The sequence below is a fragment of the Eretmochelys imbricata genome, chromosome 8 (genome assembly GCF_965152235.1).
Source record: "Eretmochelys imbricata isolate rEreImb1 chromosome 8, rEreImb1.hap1, whole genome shotgun sequence".
NCBI lineage: Eukaryota > Metazoa > Chordata > Testudines > Cheloniidae > Eretmochelys > Eretmochelys imbricata.
In genome coordinates this window covers 1,450,870-1,466,949 of record NC_135579.1, presented here as the reverse complement: position 1 = coordinate 1,466,949, position 16,080 = coordinate 1,450,870, and the positions used below count along the sequence as shown (strand labels likewise).

General features: G+C 56.0%; 1 protein-coding gene across 4 annotated transcripts; it reads left to right on the top strand.

Annotated features, from left to right (window-relative positions):
* The first annotated feature begins 471 nt into the window (after positions 1-471).
* Positions 472-15,711, top strand: LOC144269105 (glutamate dehydrogenase 1, mitochondrial-like). 4 transcript variants are annotated; one of them, XM_077824610.1, is made up of 12 exons: positions 472-988; positions 1,629-1,709; positions 2,706-2,761; positions 3,310-3,373; positions 4,109-4,203; positions 4,494-4,673; positions 9,394-9,531; positions 9,793-9,930; positions 10,908-10,988; positions 12,441-12,656; positions 13,754-13,816; positions 14,826-15,711. In XM_077824610.1, the coding sequence occupies exons 1-12, from the start codon at positions 472-474 to the stop codon at positions 14,940-14,942; spliced, it is 1,746 nt and encodes a 581-aa protein (XP_077680736.1). In that variant the 3' UTR covers positions 14,943-15,711. The 4 variants fall into 4 exon arrangements, with proteins under 4 accessions (XP_077680736.1, XP_077680739.1, XP_077680737.1 ...); XM_077824613.1 differs by having other exon boundaries at positions 748-798; positions 14,826-15,706; XM_077824611.1 differs by having other exon boundaries at positions 847-1,472; positions 14,826-15,706.
* Positions 15,712-16,080: the final 369 nt, after the last annotated feature.

Here is a 16,080-nt window from a genome sequence, read left to right as displayed (position 1 = left end):
CGGCCGCCCAGCTGCCTAAGCCGGGGGCATGGCCCCTCCCTGGGGAGAGCCCCGGGGGGGAGGGCAGAGCCCACCCGGCTGGTGCAGCACAGAGCAAAGGCTGCTGGGAGCAACAGCCCGGGGGGGGCGGAGCGGGAACAGCCCCCTAATGGCCCCTCCCCTTCACACCATGCCCCGCCCCTCTGCCCCATCGGGCGCAACGTGCTTGGGTCACAGCTGCTCTTCCCGCCTTGTCACCCATTGGCCGGACTCTCAGCCAATGCGAAGAGTGGAATGACGCCCGCCCACTTCCTTCTCAGCCATTCAGGAGCATCCATCTTCTTACGTCCAGCCCCCCAGCCCCGTCAGCCAATCAGAAGAGTCTCCTCTGCGCGGCTGCCCCGGCCCGCTCTCAGCCAATCAGGGTGTCCGCGTCTCGCCCGCCTGCGCCTGTCTCAGGAGCGGGCTCCCCAGCCAGCCCGAGCCGCGGCCATGCAGAGGGTGCTGGGGGCCGGGCCGCTGCACAGGGAGGCGCTGACGAGGGCTGGGCGGAGCGGGCGGGCCGGCCTCAGGCTCCTAGCGGAGGCGGGCCGCCGTAAGGCCGCGTTACTATGGCAGCCAGTAAGCGGCGGCGGGGCTCCGCCAACCGGAAGTGACGCCCCGGAAGGCGGAAGTGGCGGGGAAGGCGGCTGCGCTCTCGGGCGGCGCAGGGGGAAGCACGTGGCGGCCGCGGCCCAGGCCGGCCTCGACGCGCCCGGGCTCCTGCCCATGGTGGAGACGTTCTGCACGCGGGCCATGCGCGTGGCCGAGGATGACCTGGTGCGGCAGCTCCGCAGCTCGCGGCCCGAGACCGAGAAGCGGCAGTGGGTGCAGGGCATCCTGGAAACCATCCAGCGCTGCAGCCACGTCCTGGAGGTCTCCATCCCTGTGAAGCGGGACACCGGCCACTGGGAGGTGGTCGAGGGCTGGCGGGCCCAGCACAGCCAGCACCTCCTGCCCTGCAAAGGGGGTAAGGGGGCCGGGCCTGAGCCCAGCCCAGCCGGCACCTCCCCGCCCGGCAAAGGGGGCCGGGCTCAGCCGGCACCTCCCCGCCCGGCAAAGGGGGCCGGGCCTGAGCCCAGCCCAGCCCAGCCGGCACCTCCCCGCCCGGCAAAGGGGGCCGGGCCTGAGCCCAGCCCAGCCGGCACCTCCCCGCCCGGCAAAGGGGGCCGGGCCTGAGCCCAGCACTTCCTCCCCTACCCAACCTCTCTCTCCATTAACACTCCCGTGGGATTGATGCTAAAGGTGCTGCAGCGTCGCTGATCGTTAACACTGCCAGGGCAGGGTGCCGGTTGCCCACATGACTTCTCCATGAGCCATTCAGACGAGAAGAGTGTTGGCGGGAAATGCTCCGCCACCTCCAGGTTGCTAAATGAAACCTGAGCAGCTGTATCGGGATGGTGCCTGGTGCCTGTGAAATAACCTTCCTTTCTCAGAGCAGCTGAGAGAAACAGGTAGAGCTGAGTGATGGGCGATTTGACCTTGTGACTAGGTGCTGCCATTGTAGAGAGGCTGGCCATGGCGGTGGGCCCTTTTTGACTCTCCTCTGTGCCACTGGCTTGCTGGATATGCAGGTCTCCTTCATTTGTTGTCTCTCTCCTTTTCCCCAGGGGTTCGGTTTTGTGAGTCAATTAGCATTGATGATGTAAAAGCCCTGGCAGCCTTAATGACCTACAAATGTGCTGTGGTGGGTAAGTCAATGAGAGTTGGGAAGGCGCCCGGTGGGCTCTGTCAATGGCGTGGTGGTGCTCAGAATGCCATGCTCTCAAAGTGCTGCGTGTAACTGTGACAGGTGTGTGTTAGCCAAGATGTATTGTGCTATGTAAACTGTGTGGTGGTGGGGGCTCTGAAGTGCCTTAAAGGCCCATTGCTCTGAATTTGAGATGCTCCCAATGCTCTTGAGTGGTGGGATCAAGGAGTTCTGTTCTATCTTGAAAAATTGTGAGTGCTGGAGAGGGGGTTGTGACGCTCGGTAGGTTATCAGGGGCTGTTGCACGTCCACCACCCTTTGTTGGACTGGAGAACTAATGAATGAGCTTGCACTGTCCAAGGGAGTCTTGAGCAGTGTGAGACGGTATATTCTGGGGTGCAAGGCTGGGAGCGGGTGTGATTGGCTCATGCTTCTCTCTGCATAATTCATGAGTGGCTTAAGAGAGCCTTCATGCAATTTACCTGGGTGTGGGGCTCCACATGCTGATGGCTGAGTGATCACAGTGCCTGGAGGGATTGGCTACTTGCCACTGGCATAGCATTGTGAGAGACAGCCCAGGCTGGAGAGTGAAGGGGGGGCACAGCAGTTCCACAGTTCCAGGTTGTATCCTGGAGGTCCTGTCACAGCGGTTTCACTCATGAAATACATCTTGTATCTCCTGGTTGTCATGGATTCAGTTCTTGCTGGTGATGTTTGTGACAGGTACAGGTTCACTAGCCATTCTTTGTTTAGGACCTGGGCCTTACAGATGTTATGGAGGCAGTGACAGGTTAGTGTGGCAGGGGGGTCTGGTCCTGTACTCTAGTTACCAACCGTACTTCCTTTGCGTTGTGTTAGCTCCCCTTCTGGATCGATGCCCCAGCAGACTTTAAGAATTGGTGTAGTCACTCGCACAGCCCCTCTTCATAACAAAACAGTGAGTTAGGGCAGGACATCTGTATGCCTGTCACTGATCTGGCTGCCTGATGTCTTTCAGATGTTCCCTTTGGTGGTGCCATGGCTGGCGTGAAGATTGATCCAAAGAAGTATTCAGTAAGTTGGCCTTGTTTCCTTTTTATTGTTCATGCTCCATTTGCACAGGATTCCTGCAGCCATTCCTCAGTGTCCATGTCCTAGTGATGCACTCTGACAAGCAAGGAAGAGGTACTGGTGGTGAGCAGCTCTCTCCAGTGGCTGTGAAAAGCAGCTCTTGGGGAGAAAGAGCTGATGAGCTTTGATTTATGATTCAGTATATTCAGCCAGGCAGGTGACAGGAGACACGCGGCTGGGGCTGTACCAGCAGGTGTGTTGGGGCAAGTTGTGTGAGTTTGAGTTGGGCTGGAGGGCTGGGCATTCCTTGAGCTGTGAGCAGAGGGGACCAAGCATGCAGTAATTGCTCACTTCAGTTTAACGGCGCCCCAGTTCTGTACGGTGCCAGTTGCATGAACTCCTGCAGCGCCTCAGCCATGCTTGACACTTTGTGGACATCAGAACACATTGCCTCTGTCAAGGCATATGGCACCTGCTGGGTGCCATACCTCAGGTGTTTGCTTTGCTTTTGGGGCCCTCAGTAATGGCTGAATTTTGATGTTCTTGCACAGGAAGGTGAGCTGGAGAAAATAACAAGGCAGTTTACGATTGAAATGGCCAAGAAGGGATTTATAGGTGAGGGTGGCTCCTTCCCACATTTTCCTCCAGGGCTGTATGAAAAATGACTGCTTTGCAGGTAGGCAAAGGAACCAGCAGAGAACCAAGTGGCTAGGCAACAGGTGTGCTGGGGCCACTGCTTGTCACGTTGACCGATATTGTCTTATTGTTCCCTTGTCTGTCTGGATCCACTTGTTTTCACCTGGCTTACACTTAGACTGCAAAACGTCTGGGATAAGGCCCGTCTTTTTGTTCTGTGTTTGTAAAGCACCTCTCACTGGGGGTCCTGGTCCCTGGCTGGGCTCCTAGGCACTATGGTAATACAAATAACACGATACCAGACCGCTGATTGTGACCTTTGCATTCCATCGAGATTCCCCTGGCCTAGACAGCCAGGGGTGTGTATATGGAATCTGAAGCTTTGTAGTTCCTTCTCCCTCAGCATGTGACATGGATCAAGGGAGAGTCGTCACACAGCAAAGACTCTTGGAGTCACCATGGGTATATGAGGGTTGGGAAGAGTCATGGCAAAGCCCAGGGGCAGTGAAGCTGTGTAAGGCTGTGATCGGAGAGGATAGGAAATGCCACGTTGCAGACGGAAGATCATTAGCTGTATCTAAAGGCAACAGTGGGTTGTGCTGGGCTGGCCTTATAATCCCAGGGCCCTTCAGAAGTGCAGGTACTGTGATTTGTTTGAACCAAGAGACTGAACTGAGAAGGATCCAGAATTGACAGATCTGTTATTCCTGGCAGGGCCTGGAACTGATGTTGCTGCTCCTGACATAAATACAGGGGAAAGGGAGATGTCCTGGATTGCTGACACCTACTCCCACACTCTCGGGTACAAGGTAATGTTGGCTTGTCATATAGCCAGCTGAGATACAGCTGCTGTCAGGGAGGTGTTACATTCCCATGGCTTGTCGGGCGACCTCCCGCTGAGGTTGGGCTCGGTGTATTGGGATGGTGCAGACTAGCTGGGTTTAGTGCTAAAATAGGGTTGACAGTAAAGTTGCTTTATCTTTGACTGGGCTGGGCACCCGTGGGTCAAGGAAAGTCTGAACTCTAATGGGCCTTGTTTTCTCTGGACCAGTCGAGTGAGACGAGGTCTTGACCTTTGTTCTTCTGTTTGGAATTGTAGGATATCAATGCCCATGCCTGTGTGACAGGGAAGCCTATTAGTCAGGGAGGAATCCATGGGAGAGTCCCTGCCACAGGCCGTGGTCTGTTGCGTGGGGTTGAGAACTACATCAACAGCACTCTCTATATGAACCTCATTGGCCTAAGCCCCGGTTTCCCTGGCAAGACCTTTGTGTTGCAGGTAAGCACTGGGCAGAGCCATAACATTGTAAACGAGGCTTGTTTTCTTGTGGTCTTCATCGTCGCCATCACTCCATTCCCAGTGGAAATCAGCTGCTGTGCATCCTCCTTCCACGCAGACAGATGGATGTCGATGAATGAGCCTTTGGCTTTCAGGCTCAGCTACAGCAGTGCTGCCTGACATTTATCTCCCAACCCTCTTGTCTGCCGTTGAGAACACAAACCGTCTCCAGATGGGAAGACAGTTGGCCTCAACAGCTGACACCCTGCGGCTCTGTGAATTGTGCTGTGGGTTGGTGCAGCGTCCTGTGTTAGCCTCTCCCTCCACCCGTGCCGTGGAACATCCCAGTGCAGCTTGCTACGCATCTAATACCTTGGAAACAAAATGTGTCGCAGTAGCTGGTTGCGTGTTGATTACACGCGAAGGCCAGATGTTCAGAGTTTGGCGCTTGCAGCTCTGCCGCTCCCAGGGTCACACCTCAGGTACATGCAGAAATAAGCAAGACCCCATGTTCGGAACCCGAGTCTGCTGCAGGAACCCCTGCATTTTGTGAAAACCAGTACACCAGTGTTAACTTATTAGTAATAATTAATACATAATTAATCCCTGGCATTTTCTGTAATGCTCTTCAGTAAATCTCAAATGGCTTTCTCTTTTATTTTAATATGTTCTACCGCCATGCAGCACCTCTCATGCCCACGGGCCCCAGCTCTCTTAAACATGCAGTGATGGCTCATGGATGTAAAATGCAGCAGAGAATCTCCTTCTGCCTGTAGGAACTAGGGAAGCAGTGGGACTTGTAGCTAGCTTCAGCGGGTCAGCTCCCTGGCAGCAGGCTGGATGCTAGCTCTAGCCTCCTGACCCCCGTGCTTGGATTTGTGGAATAGTGCAGAGAGCACATGATGTAATCCTGCGTCCCCTCTTGAGGAAATCTGCAGTGAAAGATACAGCTACAGCAGGTCCCAGCAGGGCAGGGAGATGGTGAACAAAATACCAGGTGCCCAGCCAGAGCAAAATGGTGAATTTTGCATCTTGGGAATCTTCCATATTATGGAACTATGGAGTCCACAGGTCCCAGTTCCAAATTAATGGGGTGGTTAGCACTTCTTAGAGCTGTTGTTTCAGGCTCTCTGCAGACTCAGGCAGGCAGTGGTTGCAGACTGTAGGAACTCGGACTGCATGGTTTGCACTCGGCTCATGTTTTCAAGGCTATCTCTGCAACCACAAGAGCTAGAAACATCTTTTCTTTTTTTTTAAAGAAGCTGAGATTCTGGAGCATGATTCTGTGGCCTGGGGAGAATTCCATGGAACCCAGGAGTTCACAGGGCTTTGCATGTAAGCCAGGGTCTGCTTCTCAGAGGGGAAAGTACCCACAAGTGCAGTTGAAGTCAGTGGGCACTTTGGGTGCTGAGCACCTTGGAAAATCAAAGGTGTTATGCACAAACATGTTATGTAACTCTGTGCCTCCACCCTGGTGGGTCTGTCTCCAAAGCCCCACTGCCTAACATGGGCCGCTGTAGGACTGGTGTCCTTAAGTGTCTTTGTGCTGGGTGAGAAGTGAGGGAAGCCTGATTTAGCCAGATGTGTCTGTGTGCAGTCAACCTGGAAGCTTGCCTTCTCTGGCTGCTCTGCATCTGTCTCCACCTTCCCTCCTGTCTCTGCCCCGCAGATCCCAGTGGAGGGCCTGCCTCGTAACCATGGTGAAATGCTTCCCTCTTGTGTGTCTCAGATAACTCTGCCCTCTTCTCATGGTGCTGCCGACTCACTCTTTGGCAAATGCTGCTACACTCCGACTCTGCTGATCCAGCTCGGTGGTTCATTTTTTCCAAACGTTGCCTGCAGAATCAGCCCGGCTTTCTGTCTTGCTGGATGTCATAGCATTTATCCTGCCAGATGGCAATGGAGCACTTACAGCTCCTGAGCTTTGGGTTCATCAAAGTGGCCTGGAGCGTCTAGTGCTAATGTGCTGACTGCCTCTGGCAGCATTACTCACGCTCACAGTCCCTCCTCACCCAGTTCTCTGACAAAAACCTTTCCAGGATGATGAAGAAGCCTGTGGCCTGGGAGCCGAGTCTCCCTAGCCAAAGCTCAGGAAAATAGCATCTCTGGACTCTGGTGTAGGAAGTTCACTCTGGTCCTGTGATATTTGTGTCCCATGGTTGTGTTCCTTCTGAACCTATTTACACAGGCACCAAGTTGTTAAAAGGCTCTCCTTGTGTCTGGCCATATTCAGGTATAAGAGACAAGGTGGGGAAGGTGATGTCTTTTATTGGACCAAGTTCTGTTGGGGAAAGAGACAAGCTTTCAAGCTACACAGAGCCCTTCTGCGGGTCTGGGAAAGGTGCTCTGAGCATCACAGCTAAAGACAAGGTGGAACAAATTTGCTTTGCATAGGTAGGTAACACACATTTCAAGGGACCGTTTAAGTTGAAGTGGCCAGTTAACATCTCTCCAGGCATAGCGGAGAAAGAAGGGGTGGGGGGTGAGTGGGTTACAGATGGTTGTAATAAGCCATAAATCCTATGTGTGTTCGGTCCATGAGTTTGTGTCTAGCAGAGCTACGAACTGAAGTTCCGAGGCTCGTCTTTGGAAAGCGTTGTGCAGGTTTCCTTTGAGAATGCAGGTGCCCCTGGAGCGTTTCTAGGGTGAGCATAGTCCGTATGTCTGTCGGAGCCTGCCGTGCTCTGTACACCCAAATGTATGGACCAGTGGAAACAATGTTATCAGACTTCCCGGCCTTTCTCTGCTCCCCACATTGTGGTACCTAGGAGAGCCTGCCAGCAATATCCCACACAAGCTGCGTAGCAACGCTGGGGATTGACCCTCCGGTCACTGATGCCCATTGCTCTCAGACTGTGCAGGAAGGCTGGGGTCCTGAAAACATAACGTGCTAAAACTCCTGTTCCCATATCCAATATTGAATTGGAGAGGTCTTCTGCGTGTTTGTAAAACAGTCCCTTCACTTACCGGCACTCCCCCTGCTTTACATGGTCCATTTTAGGCAAGTTGCTATTGTACTAATACCCACAAATGCAAACGCACTGTAGCCTGTGTGCAGCAGTGAAACTGGCATGGTATGTCCTGCCAGATCTAGCATCTACACTGCCTAGCAGGGATTGTTCTGGTGGAGCTGCTGAAGACTGGTTGGAATACATTTGTCATGTTTTAATCAACAACTGAGGAAGGTGTGGCTCACCTGCATTGTACTTAGCGCCCTGCTGTTTCTGGGCTGAGATGGGTGGGTGATGAATCTGATGAATCTGGTGGGTGATGAATCTGAAAAGACATGGTTGATCATTAGCCTGGTCGGCACATGTTGTCCAGGCGTTCTAAGCCTGGTCTCTTTCACATTCAGCTGACCATTGTGAGAGGTGCACTGTGTCCGTTTAATTCAGGGCTCGGGTCTGTCTAGCTGTGTGACAAGCACACACCTGTTTCTTCAGCATCTGAAATGAAGGGCTTCGTGCAGGGTGACCACCTGTATGGGAGTGATGCTTGACTGGGAAAGGGCTGCTGCTGGGCATTGGTTTTTCTTTTCTGATTACCCATTACGAATGGAGCTCCCTTTCTGTGGGACGTGAAGCTCGTTGCCTCCCAGCTGCTTCTTCATTCCAAGAGAAATATGCCGTGACCTGTGAGAGTCCGTGCCTCAGGCCACAGAACTCTGCCAGCCAAGCTGAGATGGTACAAGGAAGTGATGGCTCCAGGAGTCACCTCTATTGAATTAACTATTCTGAGCAATCTCCAAAGGGATTGTGAACACTTTCTAATTAACTTACTGGGCTAATGAAGCAGAGAGGAGAGGCCCTTGGCTGCTTCATCTTTATAGTTTTTCTGTGGAAGTTGTTTTTGCTAAATAAGAAATTGGTTTTCAGCTTTGCTTTAAGAACCTGACCCTGGCCAGCAGCTGAGCTAGGATCCAGGTGGGGCAAAGACACCTGCCTTAAGGGGAAGAACATAAGAACAGCCACACTGGGTCAGACCAAAGGTCCATCTAGCCCAGTATCCTGTCTGCTGTCAGTGACTATTTCAGGTGCCCTAGAGGGAATGAACAGAACAGGGAATCATCAAGTGATCCATCTCCTGTCGCCCATTCCCAGCTTCTGGCAAACAGAGCTGGAGACAGCATCTTTGTGCATCCTTGCTAATAGCCAAGAGCCCCACTATTATGAGTTCTCCCTTACCTGCAATAATTCTTCCTCCTTCTGGTTTCTTGGAAGTTAATTGAACCAGCATAGGAGGATAAAAGGTCTGTCTAACATTCAGCTAATGTCTAGCCTGCCTTGACCATCCAGGGGGAAAGCCCATTGCAGGAACTGGTCTTGGTTTTTTTTCTGGGTCCATTTTCTCGTAAAACAGAACACTATAGCTTCCTGCTCAGAAGCAGTTAACCTGTCATGACTGCACACTGTGGAAGTGATTGTGAATGTCGAGGCTGCTGCGTGACCGGTCCTTTCGTCCACAGCGGGCCACTTACAGTGCCAGAACTTGCTGAGTAGCCAGCAGCCCTCCAAAGACTGAATCTCATTACTGGCTCTTAGCCCACACGTTCCTGAGTGCCTTGCCCCTGGATACTATGAGATGGCTGTTAGGCATTTTCAAAGCCAGTAGTGCCCAGCCCCAAACACCTTAAAGGGCCCCAGTGTGGAACTCCTGGTTCGTTTTTTCATGTGTGTTTGGATTCCCCCACTTAGCGGCTCTCTGACCTCTCTTCTTGTAGGGCTTTGGCAACACGGGCCTGCACACCATGAGGTACCTGCACCGCTACGGAGCATGCTGTGTGTGTGTCGGGGAGGTGGATGGCGCTATTTACAATTCCAGTGGGATCCATCCCAAGGAACTAGAAGACTATAAGAAGGTAGGTTCAATCCAGACCCACAAAAATGTGGTCTTAATGGGGGGTGGTGTGTGAGTGTCCAGCCCAGCTCCAGATGCAGAAGAAATGTGGGGAGTGGACAGCTCCTCTCTTCTCTTCTCCTGTAGATTATGGCTCAGGTGTCTACAAACGCCAGCAGAAGCCAGCCATGGACGGGTGCTGTGGTGCAGCTGTGGGCCACTTACAGAAGGGGCTCTGCAAAGCAGCTGGCTGGGCACTGCTGAATTGGCCTTGTCATTCCAGGAACATGGCACCATAGTTGGCTTTCCCAAAGCAGAGCCTTATGATGGCAGCGTCCTCGAAGTACCTTGTGACATCCTCATCCCAGCTGCTATCGAGAAGCAGCTCACGAAAGATAACGCGCATCGGGTCCAAGCCAAGGTACGCAGTACAAAGAATGCTCCCCTTCCCCATCCAAGAGCGCCTGAAGCAACGGGAGCTGTCCCAGGTACCGGGGAGCAGAATTTGGCTCTCTGTATATAAATGACCCAGTGTAGACTGACTGTCAACATACAGCGTGCAGCACCTTGTGCTCTGAGCCGGCCCTTCCTCTCTGCAATTGTTCAGAGGGAATATAGATAGACGGGTTCATTTGAAGACAGTTAAGCATCCCCATGGTGCTGGAGCATGAGGCAGAGGTGATGAGTCGCTCTTACGGTGTCCGGGCACCAGTTGCCACGGTCAACGTTCCTTATGGAAACCTGAGTGGTATCAAGCGTGTGTGGTGGGTGAGTCAACACCTCACGTCTCACTGTGCGGGGAGGGAGCGGGGAATTGCTACAGCAGCCTCTTGTGCGCCTCTCAGCAAGCTAACCCTCAGCCCCAGTGCAGCCATTTGGGCCATGCCAGAGGGCAAGAAAAGGGTCAGGAAACCACCGGTGGGGAGAGACATTTCAGAGGAGGAAGGAGATCGGTATCCCCTGCACATGGGGATCTTGTCACTCTCCACTAGGCAACAAACAAATGCAGTACCTCGGGGTAGCCAGAGCATGGGCCTGCTGGCCAGGTGCAGCCCATGGAGACGACAGGTCCCAGCAGGCATGATCTCCGCCACATGGCTCACGGTGGAGCAGGACATGCTGGAACTTGCAGTCGCTCCAGGCCCGAACTCTGCCGTCGTCTGTACTTTACACAAACTCTGGGCAGCCCTGGGTTCTGGTGAGTTACCAATCTGGCCTTCAGCTGGCGCAGGCTGAGCAGCTGCCCACTGGTACTCAGCACCCTGGGAAAGGGCTGCTGGAAATAACCCTTGTTGAGAGTAGGGAACAAGGCTGCGGCGAGTCTCCCATCGTGACCGCAGCCCTGTGTCCACCTCCTCTGGGCACTGGCTGCCTCGTGCCTTCGTTTGTGCTTCACAGATTATTGCCGAAGCTGCCAACGGCCCCACGACACCAGCGGCCCATGAGATCTTCTTGCAGAGAAATATCCTCGTCATCCCGGTACGGCCGGGGACTGTGGTCCTGCGAGTCAGCCCAGGGCGCGGGGTAAACAGGCGGGAGAACTTTCCTTTGCTCTCCCTGGCCCCATGGTGGTTCCTGCTCAGCCCTGATGCTCTAGCAAGGCATGGTTGAGCAGACTTCCCCTCCCGTGAAGGTTCTTTCCCAGTTTGGCTTGGCCAGGGCCAGGGCAGTTGCTGAGAGCTGTCAGATGGACATGATGCTGTAGGGCCAAATCCAGCCATGGCGCACAAGCGGGACTTGGCGGGAGGGTGGGCAGCATATGCTGATTCGGCAGGCGCTGCACATGCGGAAGAGTGGCCTGTGCCGTGACGTTGTTTCGGGCTTCTGTCAGGGCTCGCTCTGGCCTAGGAGCGAGAGCCTTGCTCAGTTACGCCGCCCCGTCGTGCTACTCCCCGGATTCCCTCGCAGCGCCCAGCTCCGCTCTCTGTGCCACGGGGGCCAGGGGAACTGCCCGGTAATGGAGGCAGGGCTGAGCCCACAGGGTCAAACTTGGTTCTGACTTCCACTGGTGTAAATCCGCAGCAGCTCCGCTGGTTGCTGCGAGGTTCCTCAGTATCGATGATGGTGCTGCCCACACGAGCACCTGGTTGCGAGTGGCAGTAGCTCTCCCTTGTACCCAGCTGCATGCCAGGGAGGGGCCAGGTTTTCTGCTTTGCCTTGTGCCCTGTTTCCCAGCCTGATCTCAAGTCCATTTCAGGGCTCACTGAGTTTGCCCCAGGTTTGCCCAGGGCAGTGTGACCTGCTCCCTCAAGTTTGGGCCATGAAATCCAGCTTTGTTCCCTGCACTCGGCACACATGGGGGGACTGCAGGGTCTCTCCCATGGTTGTGGCTCTATGAGAACAGGGGGGCCCTCGTCCAGGGCTTCTTTCTGCTCTGGGGGCTGGCTGCCTGGGGACAAGCTGACAGGAGTCTGCACTTCATCAGCTTCAGAACACCCGTGCAGCCAGCGTGGTGGCGACCCTTCGGTGGCAGTGGTCTGGGAGTCCCCAGGGGCTGAGTCCGTGTGGGGGCGCGTAGGGAGCAGAACAAAAGCGGGCCAGGAATGTGCCCAGGCTGCACGGCTCTGCCCAGCTCCGTGTGAACAAACCAGATGCTCTGGATCTCTCCTCCTCCCTGGGCCTGCCTTGCAGCATCACCGCCCCCTCCTACCTGCTGCTGGAAGCAGCCCCTGGTGCAGGTGCAGCGATTCTGGCAGGAGCCGGGTCAGCAGTCGGAAGGGGACCTAAAGCGAGGTGCTGCCCGCACGCGGTTCCCCATGCGACTCCAGTTCCTCTCCCATGAGACGGGTGGCAGGAGGAGGGAGGGACCTGCCTGCAGCCGCTGCCCTAGGATGGCTCTGGAGCGGATGTATCGGGACTCTGCTCTGTGTGTTGAGGGGCCTCCCCGCAGCCACAGGAGGGTCTATTCCATCACGGCCTCTCCCCTCGCAGGACCTGTATGTGAATGCGGGCGGCGTGACGGTTTCCTTCTTCGAGTGGCTGAAGAACCTGAACCACGTGAGCTATGGCCGCCTGACCTTCAAGTACGAGCGGGACTCCAACTACCACCTGCTGATGTCTGTCCAGCAGAGCCTGGAGCGGACGCTTGGGAAGGGCAGCGGCGAGATCCCCATCGTCCCCTCCCCGGAGTTCCAGGCCAGGGTGGCAGTAAGTCCAGGCTTTGCCTGCTCTGCATGCTGCTCTGGTGCTGGCAAAAGGGCAGCCTCACTCCAGAGCTGTGGGCCAGATCCAGGCTGGTGCAGGGACAGAGACCTCCCTTATTGGGGTGCAGTGGGCGCTGACATGGGACAGGCCAGGACAGCTCTGAGGGTGCCCCTGCTGCAAGGGCCTGTGGGTCTTCGCAAGGGTGCAGAATTCCCTGGCTGCAGCCCTGACCCCAACTCCCCACAGAACACTGCAGCGCCCGGGGCTGCTGTGCGGGAGGCACAGAGCAGGCTTGGGGTTCCCGGGAGGACCTTATGCCAGCTCTGCAGCCCCTTTGCCCCAGTGTCACTGGTGTGGAAGGGCCCCAAGGAAAGGATGAATCGGCCCTGGGACTAGACTGTCCTGACTCCCTGAACCCTTTAAGGACAAATGGCCAGAAGGGTGAGGGATAAAAGGCGGGGCTCAGGCCGGGAAGTGCAGCCTGCAGGCCCGAGCCGGCTGAGCTTCATGGCAAAGATGGGGCTGTCGCAAGGGAGATGCTGGCCCCCTGGGCTGTAGGCAGCCCCCGCTTTGGCTACCTGGAACTCCTGTAGCCAGGGGTGTGTTGGAAACCCAGTGGTGCGGGCTTGGAGCTGGGCTCTGTACTAGTACGAGGCTGACGCCGAGGCTGTAGGGACCAGTCCTTGGAAAGGGGGGGGCTGGTGCTCAAGTGGATGGGGACGAGTTGGTGTTAGAGCAACGAGAGCCCTGCAGAACTCCCAGGGTCTGGGCTTGGTTCAGGTTCAGGCTGGGGTTAGCGAGGGACGGAGCACAAGTTACAGTGATCTGAGACCTGGGCCAACCAGGTTCATGCTGGTGTAAATTGGGCGCAACCCACTGAGCCAGGGAGTGTCCCCGGAGAAGCGCCGCAGCAGCCTGCCCGGGACGACCCGGCCCACAGGGTTCACCTCATGGCCACCCAGCCTGCGCTGGTAGCCCTTCCGTGGAGCGGGCTGCCTCTCGCCCCGAGGAGGAGAGCTGAGAAGGCTGTGTCCGGCTATGCAAGGGGGGTGATGCTCAGCTCATCCCTGTCCGGGGATTCATTTGTTTTCCCCTTGCAGGGGGCCTCCGAGAAGGATATCGTGCACTCGGGTCTGGCCTACACTATGGACCGCTCGGCCCAGGTATGTGCCTCTGAGCATCAGCTGTGGTGACACCTGGGGGGAACGGGTCCCTCTTCCTGACTGCCCTGGGGTCTGAGTCCTAGCCCTCTTGTTGTGCGGGTTCCGTCTAGTATTCATACGGGGCCTGCACACCTCGGCGCTCCCAGGAGCTGCTCCGAGCCGGGGCCCCGGGGATCAGTGCCAGGGCAGCAGTTTATTCCGTTCCCTTTCTTGTGGGGCCCCCCGGGTTGTAGCCGAGTAAAGAGCTTCCCTTGGCCATGCCTCTGCACTGTTATCGGTGCAGGGTGTGAGGCCTGGGAGCTCCCAGCTGGCAGCGCAAGTGCCTCTGACCAGTTGCGATCTCAGGGCTGCTCTAACCACAGCCCTGGGGCCTGGGAGCGGCCTGGGGCTCCGGCAAGCCCCTGGGTGCTGAGTGAGGCCCTGCTGGTGTCCAGCCCCTCCCAGGCCTCACCCACGCGTGTTCTCGCTGCTGTGCCTGGATGGGGAGCAGCTGGCTGAGCAAGATGCAGCCTCACCCTGAAGTGCCTGACGGCCTGCCACTGCCGTTGTCGAGGGCTGGAAACCGACAGAACGTCTGTGGGTAGAGCTGGGTGCTGCCCAGACTGAAGGCCGAGGGGAGGTTCCCGCTGGCAATGCGCTGCCGTGGGGGGTGCCTTGTATAACCTGCCAAGGACGTGGCCCATACACAGGCCCTGGGTCCCAGTTACCAGGTGCATTAGCAGCGCTAGGATCGTTCCGTCCGAACTGCTGAGTGCAGGCTTCTCCTGCGACTGGGAGAGCCCTGCTTGGCCAGCCCGGAAAACCCCATTTTCCCAGGCACGGCCTCTCCACTGCCACTGAAACCCTGGGTCTGACCTGCCCCGGCTCACTGCTGGAGCTGCAGAAGGGATGGTCCTGGGCCCAGGCTTGCTGGCAGCTGCTGGATTTCACCGCCCCCCCGCCCTCCCGGTTCTCAGCCACCTGGTGTCCAGCTCAGCCCTTGTGCCTCTGCGTATTGTTTGTTTTCTAGCAAATCATGAACATGGCCACGAGGTACAACCTGGGCTTGGACCAGAGAACCGCTGCCTACCTGTGCGCCATCGAGAAGGTGTTCAGGGTGTACAATGAAGCTGGGTTCGCATACTGACGTGAGCTGTCCCCTGGCCTCGGCTCTGCCTCCCCAGGCTAAGGGCACAGCTGCCGAAAAGCTCCCAGAAAGAGACTCTCGGGGGGGCGGGGGGAGAGAAGGAGAAGTGCTGGTGGTGGGGGTCAGGGCATGTTTGTCCCTTTGGCTCCAACCTCAGCCCTCCTGCGTTGCAGAGGGAGCCGCTGCCGAGGCTGCGTTGGGGTCACCTAGTTCTGCGAGTGCCACCGTGCATTGTCTCTCCATAAACCATTTACTGGGAGCACTTAGGCGGGTTTGTTTTGCCCGATGGCAAATATGAAAAAAACCAGATGTTGAAAATAGAAAACCTCAATACTGGTGTAAACAAAGAGGAAGGTTCCAGCCCGTGGGCTCAGCACCAGTATGTAGATAGACCGGACCCGCTGTCATCCTGCAGCCATAGGAGGAGGTCCTGGCTCTAGAGAATGAGTATCCCCCTAACATGCAGAGCTACCAGAGCACAAGGTTAAGGACCAGCAGTAACTCTGAGTTTAGAGCCACGCTTTATAGTGCCAACCCTGGACTCCGTAACAGTGCGTTGTCCGCCGTATGTGCCCTGAGTGTTGTGATTCTAGACAGACCTAGCCACCGAATGGCCCAGTGTAACTTCAGCAGTTAAAGTACTCTTGGAAGTGCTGGCATAGCTCAGGGTTTGCTGTCTTTCCTCCCTCTTTCACTGCTCTTCTGGAGAGAGAACTTTTCACACAAGTTTCTTTTCACTTTTTCCCCAAATTTCCAATTTTTCCAGACTGGGCCTTAGAAAAACCCCTGTGTTTTTCTGGGACATTTCCATCTTTTCCCCTGGACCGCGCCTTCTCTAGTCTTGTCCCCCTGAGAGCAGGTGCCCCTTGGGTGGGAAAAGGGTCCATCTGATTTTGGTAACCCCTGGGTGCCAGAACTGCCTGGCCCCATGACTGCTGAGTGGGTGTGTTGGCTGGGGGGCTGCAGGGATCTGGTAAGGGCTCCGGGTGGCTCCTGCACATGGAACCAACGTGCAGAGTCTGGCAGCTGCCTGTGTCCACCCTTGGCTGCTGGCAGGGCTTTCCCCCGGGGCCCTGTCTGCGTTCCAGGGCAGAGGGAGCCCGTTCTTGCTCTGTGGCGGGAGCTGGGGCCCAGGGCA